The sequence below is a fragment of the Perissodus microlepis genome, chromosome 12, assembly GCF_051167445.1.
Source record: "Perissodus microlepis isolate ML-2025 ecotype Zambia chromosome 12, ASM5116744v1, whole genome shotgun sequence".
NCBI lineage: Eukaryota > Metazoa > Chordata > Actinopteri > Cichliformes > Cichlidae > Perissodus > Perissodus microlepis.
In genome coordinates, this window is record NC_140472.1 from 27,893,818 (window position 1) to 27,907,656 (window position 13,839).

Genomic DNA, 13,839 nt, shown 5'->3' on the forward strand with positions numbered 1-13,839 from the left:
TTCAGCTATTTCACTTTGAACCCCATTGTGAAATTCCTGCCACAGAAGTGTCAGTATGTTGTGTTGCTCCTTTTGACTGGTGGTTCCAGGTCATTTATGGAGCAAATTTACATTTAGGTGGCTTAGAAATTTGTATGTTTTCATCAGATCTTCATCTGGCTTTTCGAACACATTCACACAAGTTGAACAATGTCTCATTCTTTTAGGATGTGCTCTTAAATCTCTGCAATGCAACCATAACTACCACTATATGAAGTACTTAAAATAATACATGCTTTTTTCAGCATTAGATATCAGTCCAATAAATTGCATGTTACAGTTGTTAGTCAGTGTGTTTGTGTTCAACATTTAAATATTCTTCCCCCTATATTTTGTACTTGAGAAAGGAACTCTCAAAAACCATATGGAAGACGGTTGGTCACAAAAATTGATAATAACAGTACATTTTTTATGGCAAAAACCACTTAACCCTGGCGCAACACATTTGTAAATCTGGCTTTATATCTGCGCTGATGGCACTACTAAGAAGGTATGGTGGTTTCAGACACAACTTTGCATCCCTTTTTCCTGGCGAAGGCTTTAACATTTAACAATTAAATAGAGAACTGTTCTTTTCTTCGTCAGTCTGAAAATGGAACTGATGTTACAGGATTTAATTAGGTGTAAATGGAATTAATTGGATTTAAGTGAGTCTCTTGTTTAACAGAGCAAATTGTTATCTTGTTCCTGCACCTATTGTTTGTTTTCCTGGGTCAGCATTCCTTTGAGGAAGGCATCTACACTTTCCTCTTTAGACAATGTAGTCTTTGTTAGCTTTAGTGCATTTTTGCATTTCCATAGGTGAAGCCTACAGTTTCTTTGGTAAAATACACAGTAAGTGTGGGTGAAATATGCATAAGGTTATGATTAAAATATAAGGTGGTTTAAAAAAAAGTTGTACTCAACAAAGTCAATCAAGTGTGATTATTTTGACTCGATGTGATGCTTCGACCAGCTATATTCTCTTTCATATTCAATCCGGATTTTTTTTTTTAAAATCAAGTAGCAAATATGTAATAAAACCTGAGTTTGCTCAATATATTACAGGGAAGGCAGTCTGCATAAGTAAAGTAAACATACACCAAAAAAGGAAAAGGAGACATAATCACATTGACAGAAACACATTTTTCATTTTAAAAATTGCATTTGTGATGTTAAAAAAGCAGAGGGGAAATTTATTTATAGTGTAAGTTCTTGGCATTCTTGGCATTGCCTTTTCTCTTTACTTACTCTTTATTTCTTAACTTAGAAAACTAATATTGAGATGCCAATAAACAAGGCACTGCTCCAGGAAAAAAAAGGAGAAAAAAATCTATTGTAATGCTCTGTGAGCTACCTGTGACCAAGGGGAGCACACTCTAATTCTTAATGAGCAAAACCTTTTTTTTAATACAGTTAAAGGTAAGGGCAAGTTATGTGTGTAATTATGAGTTGGTGGGCTTTGTTCATTTCTAATGCAAAATGTGATACTGAATAATAATCTTGTTTCACGACAGAGCTGCATGAGGTACACAAAAAATATAAATAATCCTGATTAATAAAGAAGTAGGCGAATTAGACAAAGGGAAACAAACCGAAAGAGACAGCGCATTGAAGTTTTGCTTGTCTTCCTGCATTACACTGAAAAGTAGACCTACAGAGGAAGAGCGTCACATAGAGACTTGTCAGTCTTGGCTGAAGCAGCTTAGGGACGCAGCCTTGTCCATCATCCTTCTTGCTGACAGACATGGACAAAGGCACATACGACCAAAGACCTGACAGATGCAGAACATAGTGTCTTTCTATCTCCTTACATATATGACAGTCTATGTTTTTTATGAATTTCCTGTCAGGTGAGCAAAATCTTACATTTTTTCATGCATTTAATTTCAAGGGTAAACTGTCAATACACAGTACTCTACTTTCTTGATTGAAACACATGCTGCTTTAAATTCACCATTTTCACTTTTTATTGAATCAATGCAGATTTATGGCATGAGGACTTTAGAAACTTGACGATTAGCATTTTGATGACTATACAGAGATCGTTTATGGTGTGTGTAATAGTGTGTGGTTCAGTTAATGAACAAGTTATGAAAAGGGTATGTGAAAAACAATCCACTGGACTAATATTTCCACATAAAACCTACTTCTGAGTGGTGATTTTTGCCTCTCTCCACTCTCCAATAATTTGAATGACCCTGTTGCACATGTGAACACACTGTTTCATGCCAAAGGTCATTTCATTAAAATGCAGAAATATGTATTGAGTTCTTCTGCGTGACAGCTACCAAGAACATCTTTGTCATACAAAATATACTTTGAAACTTAAAATGATAATACAAACAAAAGAGTAGCGCATAACCAACTGCATCAGTCATCAGTAGGTGTGTTATTAAAGTAGATAACTAAAATTTATTGAGAAACTATAGGATTAAATAATTGCAGCAGTTGTTAAAGTATTATTGTTTGTGTCAGAAATATAGATTTCTGACATAAGATCCATTTGTAACACTGGAAAATATAGAAATATAATAATAGACAGTTACACAGAGCATACTCAGAGTAACACTATTACTGCAACTAGGTGCCTTGTGATAAATACAAATTAAATAATCGCTCTCTTTCAACCACTTTAATATCCATCCACCCATGTTCTGCCCTTTGTCTGGGTCCAGATTGGAAGGGACTTCCCTATCTCCAGCCAACTCCTTCAGCTCCTCCAGGGGATCACTGATGCGCTGCTAAGCCAGCCGAGAGATGTAATCTGCCCTGGAATGTCCTCTCGGTAGGACATGCTCAAAACTCCTCACCTAGGAGACGTCCATGTCAAATGCCTAAACCACCTCAACTGGCTCCTCGCAGAGGAGCAGACATCAGGATGTCCGCCTTTATCAGTGACCCTATTTTATCTGGTACTACCCAGGGCTGAGGACCATTGGTGAGAGTTGGAATGCAGATTGAGCAGTACATTGAAGCCCTCTAACATAGATAATCCATGACCTCTCACATCACTGCAAGGTCAGGGCGCTTACTGTATCAAGAAAATGGCACATGTCGAGACAACAGAGACATGAGAGGAACACCACAATGGTGACATGGTTCTCACTCTGATCTGTACTTGAAACCAAAGTCATTTAAACACTCGAGCAAAAGGCTTTTTTTCTCCCTTTTGACATAACTGTTACACTGTTTGGTTGTTTATGTGTATGAATTGTAGGTACTGCAAGATTTTGCATGGTTTTATACTATGAAGATGCAAATTATGTTTGTGTAGAGCGCTTAAGAAGGTGCTTTATTTGATATTATATCATGAGATCTGTTACATTACAATATGTTGAATTACAAGAAGACTGAGGTTTGTGCTCTCACATGAGACTGTTATTCTATTTTATTGCATTGCATTCACTTCACTATTTTAGCATTTTGTTTTATTTTATTGCCTGTGGAGTGCTGGGGAACTTTTGTTTTTAAATTCATTTTTTCACCTAAATGTTTTATTTATAATTTGTCTTTGCCAAAACCTTGTCCTTTAAAAATCACTCCAATGATTTTTGTTTTTCTCAGCGAATGTTCAAATGTACATTTCTACTCCCTCATATTCCATTCCTGTCATTCTGTCATTCACAGAATATCCTAACTCTTTCGCCAAACTTGCTTTGCTTTACATGCGTTTGCTGCCACTGTATGTGTAGTAACTTTACTTTGAAGTGGCTTGAACTGTGTGGTGGTTGAAGATGGGAGATGGCGAGAGAAAGAAGTGAGTGAGAAAGGGAGATAGAAGAGATTGAAGAAAGGAAAGGAGTGGAGACACAGAACCAGAAAATGCAGAATGATGGCACAGTTTTTCCTCCCACATTCAGCTGCTGAATTATAAAATAGGAGTTTTCATTTTATACTGCACTACAGCAAACTCATAAATAAATATTCACTGTATTTTATTTGCATAGACAATGAACAAAGTACACTTCCTTTATTGCAAAATGCAACTTTTGCTCTTCCTTTCTCCTTCATGTTTCCTGATTGCAGCAAAATATAAAATGATGAGCGGGGAATGTTTTCACTTTTCAAAATACACCAAGAAAAAAAATACTTTAGAGTGAAAAAGAAAAAGTAGGTTTTCAGGTTGTTACAAGAGGTTCACAATTTTGTGCCAAACACAAAAAAACACCTTGATTAGATTATTACTGACATACGCAGGTGTTTTTATACATACACACTCACAAGAATATCACGTACAGAGAGCTTATCAAGGGAAGGGTATGGCATGTTTGGCAAGACATAAAGCAAGAGAGAAACAAGAAAGTAATAATGAGAAAGAAATAAAAAGTGGAATTTTTTTGCCTCCTACTTCTGTGTTGAGGAAAACTTTTTTTTACTTCAGAGTGTGTCTTTGTCAGTGTTGTTTGTGTATGTGTGTTAATAAGAAGAGGCGTAAACACAATAGTGTGCATGTGTATGCATACTTATAAAGTGTGTTAATAAACTGAGGGAGGGTCTCGTCAAGGTGATAAATAGAACAGAGCACACCGGGACAGATTAGAGAGAGAGCGTGAACAAAAAAAGAAAATAAAGAGATTAACTATAGGATGCCTTGAGAATGAAGGATTGAGGAGGGGCAGAGGGAGGGATGAAGCAATGTATACTGGGAAGGAAGGGAAAGAAATCACTGAGGAATGGATGAAAGGGTGAACAGAAGCTTTATAGGAGGAGGTAAAGAAAAAGAAATGAGACTGAGAGATGAAAGAGTGGACCTGACTGGAAAAAAAAATAAAGGAACTAGGGAATGATGGTGATGAAGGAATAGAGATTAGAACATCTAGAAGGGAACAATGGAGTAACAGGACGAGGATGGGGATGGCAGGTGAGGAGGACATTATCTAGATTAAAGAGAAACCTGGATTTAAAAAAATATGCCAGTGCTGTACTGAAAGAAGGTTAACATAAGGAAAACAAGACTGGAAGAAAAGAAAAGAGTTGGGAAGAGTGGAGAAAGGTGACAAAAATTGAGCGTCAGAAAGAGAAAGAGAAAGAAAAGTGGTGAAGCATACTGATGAGAGGAAATGGGAGTGAAGAAGGAAAATGGAAGCAAAATTCCTAATCAGGTCCCTGAAAAATTACTAATTCATTGTAGCCTTTCTCATAAGCAGAACTGCATTCTCTGAATTAGCCATAATCTCCACCTCAAAACACATCTGATTCAGCCTGCTTGCAGCAATTATTCTGTAAAACTCTTAACTTTCTTAAGAGCCTTTGCTGTCACTCCTTTGTCTTCTCCCACCAAAACATACCGTGGAAGTCAGCACCATGCTGCGTGAATCAATTTTAAAAGGCGTTCTATACAAAGAGAGTATGGCACGCATCAGAGATTAAAGAAAATCAGTGAGAAAATCGGGGCAGGGAAATTCCAAGCAATGCAAATTGAATTTTTAAGCAAATTGTACCTTAACTGTCACTGTAACAACTCAGCTTTCTTTTCTCTTTGGTTTATAATGTGCTTGTGTGAACTTTAGATTAACCTTGCTTTCTCTTTTTTTCTTACTTTGTCTCGTTCTACATTCTTCTCTGCAGGGTGTGGTTCCAGTCAGGTATCAACTTCCTGGCTGTGAAACCCAGCAACCTTGTCGCATGGGAGATCAAACAGGAAATGGCACCGGGAAGCAGTTCGTTGGCAGTTATGTGCCAGAGAAAGGCCTCCTCCACAGCAGAGAGGTAGGACTCAAACTCTCATATCTATTCTTTTTTAACTGCTACCTCTGCCATGCAGCAGCTCTTTAACGTATCCCTTTTTATAATGAGTAGTTGTGGGTGAGTAGCTGTTGGAAATGGTCTTTGATCTTTGTGCTTCAGGGCCATAAGAATGATAGTGCCACACATTTCTTAAAGCAGTCTTAGTTGTCTTTACAGCGACAGTAAAAGTGTCAGTTAATTTAAGAAAAGAAATTATTACAAGATCATTTTTTTGACAATAACAATAACCATAACTTGTGTACTCGATACATTAGCTTTGAGTTTAAAAGGTATAGGTTTCAATGGCTCTTTTAGATTCTTACTGTTTTTTTATTGAACACAACAATCTGTAAGCCATCTTTGAATCAGAAATTTAAGAAATCAGAAATTAAACATAGTGTAATTGTGTTGCCAGTAAAGAAGTTTTGTCTTATTGCCTATGGACTTATTGGTGATATGTGTGTATCACAGAATAAATACATACATGCATGTAGTACACAAAGGCTGGCAAGTGTCGACATCAGTGACTCACAACTCATGCTAAATTTGCCATGCATGTGTGAGTGTTTAGTTGGTGTCATCAGGGTAAAACCAGCAACGACATAGTAAGTACAGTCTCTTTTTTTGTTTGTTTTTTTGTCACTAATGTAGCAGTCAATTAATACTTAACCTCAGTGCATGCTTACACTGACTTTGTTGTTGTATGGCGTTGATGGAGAAAGCAAATATAATCACTGTGGGTGAGATCTAAAACCCCAATATCCCAAAAAACGTCTCACTTAAAAAGATAGCAGAAGTTAATTGGATGGAACAGAAAATGTATTTGTGTTTAATTCGCATATTGTTACAGCTCAAAGCAAGCTCCAGGAATCAGTAATACAATTTTATTCCAAATCAACAAATCCCCAGTTTAAACTAAATGGATATTATAAGAGTGGTGGTTTTACAAAGAAGAGTAGCTGGCTCATTACGGTTCTTACTCAGTCACTTTCACACTATCAACAGCGAAGCAAGTCATTCAGTGTGCTGTAGAATTGTTGAGTAATGTATTCTTGTACATATTTTCAAAGGGATTGATCGCATTTTGGAAACACTATAGTTATATGAGTGTCAAATATAAAATACACTGCACTAAAGAGGCTTTTATAGTTATAATCTATACTGATGCAACCATATACTAGTTTGATTAATCAACTTTAAATACTTCTTTCCTCTTATTCTCTTGTTGCTTTAAAGCAGTGCTGATGAATGACTTTCCATCTTCAAATCATTATTACATGGCCCCAGCTCAATTTGCACCACTTAGCTAGCTGTTAGCCACACCTTAACTCAACTGACAGACAGCTTCAGCACCGAGGAATGAGCCAAAGTGAGCATTAAAAGATGTATAAGTGATGACGCATCAGCTTTGAGCTTTCAAATTAAGAGTGTCAGAGTTAAAAGTGTGTGTTTTGTTTTTTTTTTTAATCAGATATTTGCCTTTGAAGTGTATAGTACAGAAAGTATCTACCATGGGCAATCATACTTACAACTGACAGGTACTGTAATACATTTACTAGGAAACACAGTTCACTGCTGTGAAGTTATTTACCAGGGGTTTACATTTACCAATACCATTTCCTCAAATAATGGGTCTATGATTTCTAATCCGCACCAGTTTCCTCAGTGGTTGCTGCTGAGATGTTGCACCTGACTAACATTCCTCGTGTCTTCAATCCCAGTGTTAGAATTTTAAATATGGAAAGTATTCTTTGGAGCTGTTGCATGGTATCATATCAAAACTGAGGGGTAGAGGACCCCTAGGATTTACACATAAAACAAACGAGAGCTCTTATGCATCATGTTGTGAAGTTTTTTGCTTAATTTAGCAGCTTTTATTTATTTATTTTTTGTTTGAGCGCATCATGGATTGTTACCACTGGCTGGCAGCTAGCTATGCTATTATCACTAGCATCTTCTGAAAAAACCTCCTGGCAATCTGGGATGAGAATACTGTGTTTCATAATGGGCTTAAGCTCATTTGTATTTATATCATGTCGAGTAAAGTTGGATGGAGTTCTGGTGTGTATTCCAGAAATCTAATAAAAAGCAAGATGAAGCTGCTTACTGTGAATGATAAAATCATCACTGACTGGTTTTCACACAGTGGTTAAGCTAGTTGTTAGCTGTTCTTTTATTGTAATGTTATATGTTATAGAGACTCTCTGACAGAGCAGAGCTGATATTAAGGCTTTTAAAGCATACGTGTCATTTGATACATCTTAGCTTATGAGATCTGAAATCTCTGTTATTGCATAGTGCCTGTTCTATGTGTAGCCAGGGCTCAACTGCGTTTTAACCATTCTGAAATGTATTGTAGCCTGTTGGCTAAGAAGTAGTGGTGAAAGTTAAGCACATCTAGTCCTCCTCTATCCTCGGTGCTCTGTAGCATTTTTAAGCTTATACACAGGGTTTTCTTTCCAAAGGAATTCAGAGATTGAAGAATCCAGAGATCTAAACCAGTCAGGTAATGGTTTACTCTGGATCACTGAGAACAAATAACAGATTCTTGGGAAAACCATCATTTTTATTGAAGTGACCCTTCCCGTGAGATATATGTGTACAGACCATGAGAATACTGTGTTTCATAATGGGCTTAACCTCATTTGCACTTTCAAACATTTCAGATTTAAAAAGAGAGAGGCATTTATGGAATTTGGTATTTATATCATGTCGAGTAAAGTTGGATGGAGTTCTGGTGTGTATTCCAGAAATCTAATAAAAAGCAAGATGAAGCTGCTTACTGTGAATAATAAAATCATCACTGACTGGTTTTCACACAGTGGTTAAGCTAGTTGTTAGCTGTTCTTTTATTGTAATGTTATATGTGAGTTCTGTTAAAACTCACTCTTTTTTTCCCTCATATTTTATTAGGACTCCATGAGGATTTCTTTGTTTGGGTTATTACAACCAAAATGACCAAGCCTGGGGGACGGAAAAGAAAAAAGAAAGAAAGTGAAGTTGGGGAGAAAGTTAACAGAAGGAGAGGGAGAGAAAAATAGAGGACAGAAATGGAAAAAACACTGAGATTCTGCTTTAACACTTGTTGAGAAAAAAACGAAAATAGCAGATAAACAACAGCAACAACCAACATATGCATAAATAACAGTGACAATGTTACTCAACAGCACACCGTACTAATAAGATATCTTTAGAGGCAGCAGCAGCCCAAGATAGCGTGTGCCTGTGAGTAGCTGTGTGCACACCCGTGCATGTAAGCGAGCTTGTGTTCATAAGGTTTCTCTGTGTAAGTGTATAATAGTTGGGAGCCAAAGCCCTGCCCCCCAGGACCTGAAGCAGGCATGGAGGAGACCCGAGCACACAGCCCCGGACACAGAGAACCACCAATGCACTGGCGGGTGGGGGCACCAGCCACTGGCAGGGAGTGTGGTGGGGGTAAATAGGCCCACCACACCTGGGGGAGCCTGAGATGTTCCAGGAGGAAGGAGGAGTCTTAGACCTGACCTGACACACAGACAGGCAAAAAGGCATACACAGACACAAGCATGCATTCCAGACCCAGGAGATGGTTCCCTTCACTCTGGGGTGGAGACAAGCAGACTGCCCTGGTCCCACAGCAGTAGAGCAGCACACCTGTCCAGACCCCGACCCGAAGGCCAGCTCCTCCTCCTCCTCTCGGCCTCCAGCCATGGATGAAAAAAGGGTTGAACAGAGAACAAGGATGTAAAAAGACCCTGCCCGTTCATACGTGGTGTTGATGCGTGGTGTTCTAAAGTGTATTTAAAACAGAGGGGCCATGGCGCAGACGACCCTCGGCCAGACAACAGGTGGTGTCAGCACAGCCCGTCCTCAGAACCCTCAATGTCTACATGCAATTTAGAATTGAGGAGTGGGCATCAGCACCAGAGTCGAGGCCCAATGAACAGACCCCCCTCTGGACACCATTCAGTGTGCCCACCCCCAAGGCCCTATATGTATGTGCCTTGAAGTGTAAGTGATGAGAGTGTCTAAGTTGTGGGAAAAAACTGAGAGACAAGACCCCCCAAGAACCCACCCCAAGGGAACCCCCACATACCCCAAGCCCATTCACCTCCCCAACTCAACAACAACAGCTAGCGGGACAAACCCACAATCTCCCATCCCTACTAGCTGATGGAGCCCAGAGAGATTGATCTGATGTGGCGGCAGAGGTTGTCTTAAGACTGATATATGGTCCAACAAAAGGTCTCTATATTGGTCAATACTAAGATTTACTGTATTTTTCCAGATGATGAGGACAGTCCTCTTTGCAATGCATAAGGTGGTGAGAGTCATGTGGAGTGTATTCATCTCCATAGTGACATAATCTAGAAACTCACACCATGCTGTCAGAGACTCTCTGACAGAGCGGAGCTGATATTAAGGCTTTTAAAGCATACGTGTCATTTGATATTTTTTAGCTTATAAGATCTGAAATCTCTGTTATTGCATAGTGCCTGTTCTATGTGTAGCCAGGGCTCAACTGAGTTTTAACCATCCTGAAATGTATTGTAGCCTGTTGGCTAAGAAGTAGTGGTGAAAGTTAAGCACATCTAGTCCTCCTCTATCCTCGGTGCTCTGTAGCATTTTTAAGCTTATACACAGGGTTTTCTTTCCAAAGGAATTCAGAGATTGAAGAATCCAGAGATCTAAACTAGTCAGGTAATGGTTTACTCTGGATCACTGAGAACAAATAACAGATTCTTGGGAAAACCATCATTTTTATTGAAGTGACCCTTCCCGTGCGATATATGTGTACAGACTTCCATCTAGCCAGATCATCTTCCATTTTCTTTAAAACTGGGATGTGGTTCAGGTTAGTTAAATCTGCAAGCCTAGGAGAAACATTAATGCCTAAAAATTTAATATATCGAGACGTCAAAGAAGAATTATGGAAGAAACAATTAATCAGAGGAATTGATGATTTTAACCAGTTTATCCAATAATCTGAAACTCAAGGAAGACAAATTCAATGTAATTACCTCAAAGAGTGGTTTGTGAATGTTGGAAAAAAAGCAATACATCATCTGCATAAAGGCTGATTTTATGTTCTACATTCTTGCATTGTATGACCTTAATCACTATAGCCTGTCTAATTGCTGCTGCTAGTAGTTCAATAAAGATTGCAAACAGTGAGGGGGAGAGTAGGCATCCTTGCCTGGTGCCCCTCTGGAGAAGACGTTTGGTCATTTGTCCTGACACATCCTGTTGGGGAACTGCACAATATTTTTAACCACTTTATGAAAGTGGGCTTCCTCGCTTCCATATACTGTGTTCCCAATGAAGCTGTTAACAGCATATACAGTTGTAATAATGTACCTGATTTGTTACTGTGTTCAAAATTTTGCAAGCAGGGTCTTTGTACTAAGAATTGAGGGTTCCTTTAATCAATTATTTCATTTGATTCTAGTTTTGCTTTACGTATTTTGTTCATCACTTCTTGTTCCTGGGAAGACATGTAGGCTTCTTCTAAGGATTTAATGGTTTCTTCTAATTCCTCAATATATTTGTTTTCTCTTTTCTCCTTATGTGATGAGAATAAAATGATTTTACCTCTCATCACAGCTTTCTCTCCCTTCCAGAGAACAGATGCTGATGTTTCAGGCAAACTCACTTTCTATTTGTGTTCACGTTAATGGTCCTTGGATCTGGAATTACAGAGTTTGGTGATCTACAGATAATTTTGCCCTAGATAGAGGAGAATGCAATGATTGATTTTTGCTTTGGGAAAAGCTGAAACTTCACAGTTGCGACTGTGATTGGAGAACCAGTGTTTGTGTAAGCATAATAGCTAAAAGTTTGTGGTTGGGTTTAGGGGAATTAAATAGAAATATATAATGTTTTTCGAATAATATTTTGATCCTGTGGTGAAATTCAACTTAAACTTGAACTGGACACAGATTCATATTCCTGTGGTTCACTTGGCAAAATGGCTGGTATAATACTAAAGGTGTTTTTTTGGGATATGTCAGCTATTGTAGCCTCAAGGCAGAGAAGTCATTTTCCAGGCCCATTGTCATCCATCAGGAAAGTGTTGTTTGAGGTGTTTAGATGGGGTTGATTTCAAATGACTACTAATTTCCTCGAGCTTTGGGACACATCCATGTCTGGTAGAGGTAGTTTTTTTAAAATAATTATTTTATTTTATTTTATTTTGCCCTGAAGGAAAAAACTCATTAAATTAATGTGAAAAAGTGGTGCTTTAGAATCGAAATTATAATATGACTTTCAGAGACACATACAAAAAAAATAAAATAAATCACAGATGCACGCACATGCTCATTCATATTCTTGCACACACACATTTCTACCATTTTCAAAGTGATCCTGTAAACAAATTTGTGCCTCAAAGCACAGATTATGACTCAAAGACAAACATATACAAGTGTTTTGATGAACACAGATAAATGTATAAGCAGCTACCCCCTAACTGCAACAGCAATGGGATTTTTTGTTTGTTTTTTTAACTACAGAAAAGACATACACATATCCCATACCACCATGCCAAGCGTTGCCAGCATACAACAGGCAGATCACATACTTTTATCAGTGACGGTGTAGGCGGGATGGCTAATTAAAGGAGCTGATCTCTATAAAGCTATAATGAGATATTACTGGTTGGGACATGGAATTTTTGAGTATGCTTTTTATGAATGAGACGGTGGGAGTGATTACTACCTCTGACAATTAATCTTGTGAAGTGATTCGTGTTATGCCATTGTTATCCTAATTATATAATATGATCTGACATGATACGGTATTCATTGTATAATAGGAAATGCTTGGTGAGTGGATGCAGTAATTAGAACCATGGAGTAGGCTATGCTGTGTGTGTAGGTGTATTTTTGTGTGCGACTGCATTTGTTTATGCTTGTGTGTATCTTTGAGGTAGGAGTATTTATGCTTTTTAAAATATAGCACACATGTTTGTAGGTTATAAAAAAAGAAACCAGTTGTTGAGGATGTGATTCTGTTCCATCATCACAACTCCCAATTTTTTTCATTAATACATTCTTTTGAGACTTGGAGGTTTGGATCAAAGTTCTCATTATTTTCTTTATTGATTTTTATTATAAAGTAATTATTCATTATTTGTGCATTTCTCACTATTTGACAATTCTGTTATCATTTACTTTTAATTATACACCACTGCCATACTGTGTTATTGACAGTCTGCTTAGTTCTGCCTCCCTGCCCATGTGCCTCTGCATACCAGTGCTCCGAATGAAACATAATGAGAATTTTGGAGGCCGTTGCCATTGAAGCGCCTCAAGCAAGATTTGTTTCTTGTTGGAAATTCATTTTGATTATCATTTCAAGTTATATTTCATTTATTCATGCTTTGTAATATAATTTTATTACAATATATTTTTCTGCTGTGTGTAATATTTCTAGTAAATGTTTTGTTTATGTCATATTCTGTTTATATATGGTGTTGCTGTTGCTATTTTTTTCTTTTCTGTCTCATTTATATGATCTCATTTGAACTCCGTAGAAGTGGACCAGCCTCAGGATGACCTTAGCTGTGTGTTAGAGGTTATATGAGGAAAATGTTCCATAGTTTATGATGATTCTGCCAGAATGGGAGCAGTGCTGTATTTTGTGATCGTGGTTATGTGTATAGATTAACACTGCTAATGGGCTTCATTCAATACCCAAACTGGGGTAATGCACTTTCAACACACCATACAGGGACATGCTATTTATGTTTTTTTTTTTTTTTTGCTTTTTTCTTTTTTTATTCTGTGCTAGTTGTTTGCTGAGGCTGTCATAGGGAAAAACATTCCACTCTATGATTTTGAAGTATTTCTTGCAGTTGTTATATATATTACAGCATTAGCAAGTTACTTTAACGAGTGACCACCGGGCTGTTCGTTGCAACTTGTGACATTGAAAGATGGTGAAACTGTTTTTTCTCGTTCTTTTTTAATTTATTTTGGAATGGAACAAAGAAGCAATTTTCGTAGGAAATATGTGAAATTATATAATTTAAAAGTAGACACTCATTGCCTTTCAGTAGCTAAATGAATACTTTGCACTGAAAGCATCCATCTATTTTGGGCATTACCACAG

At 37.7% G+C, this 13,839-nt stretch overlaps 1 protein-coding gene across 1 annotated transcript in view; it reads left to right on the forward strand.

Annotated features, from left to right (window-relative positions):
• LOC146376501 (transmembrane protein 132C) overlaps positions 1-13,839 on the forward strand; it is a 283,608-nt gene that overhangs the window by 138,192 nt on the left and 131,577 nt on the right. The window contains exon 4 of the mRNA XM_084945651.1: positions 5,590-5,730. Coding sequence (XP_084801777.1) covers positions 5,590-5,730 — 141 coding nt within the window. The remainder of the gene's footprint in view (positions 1-5,589; positions 5,731-13,839) is intronic.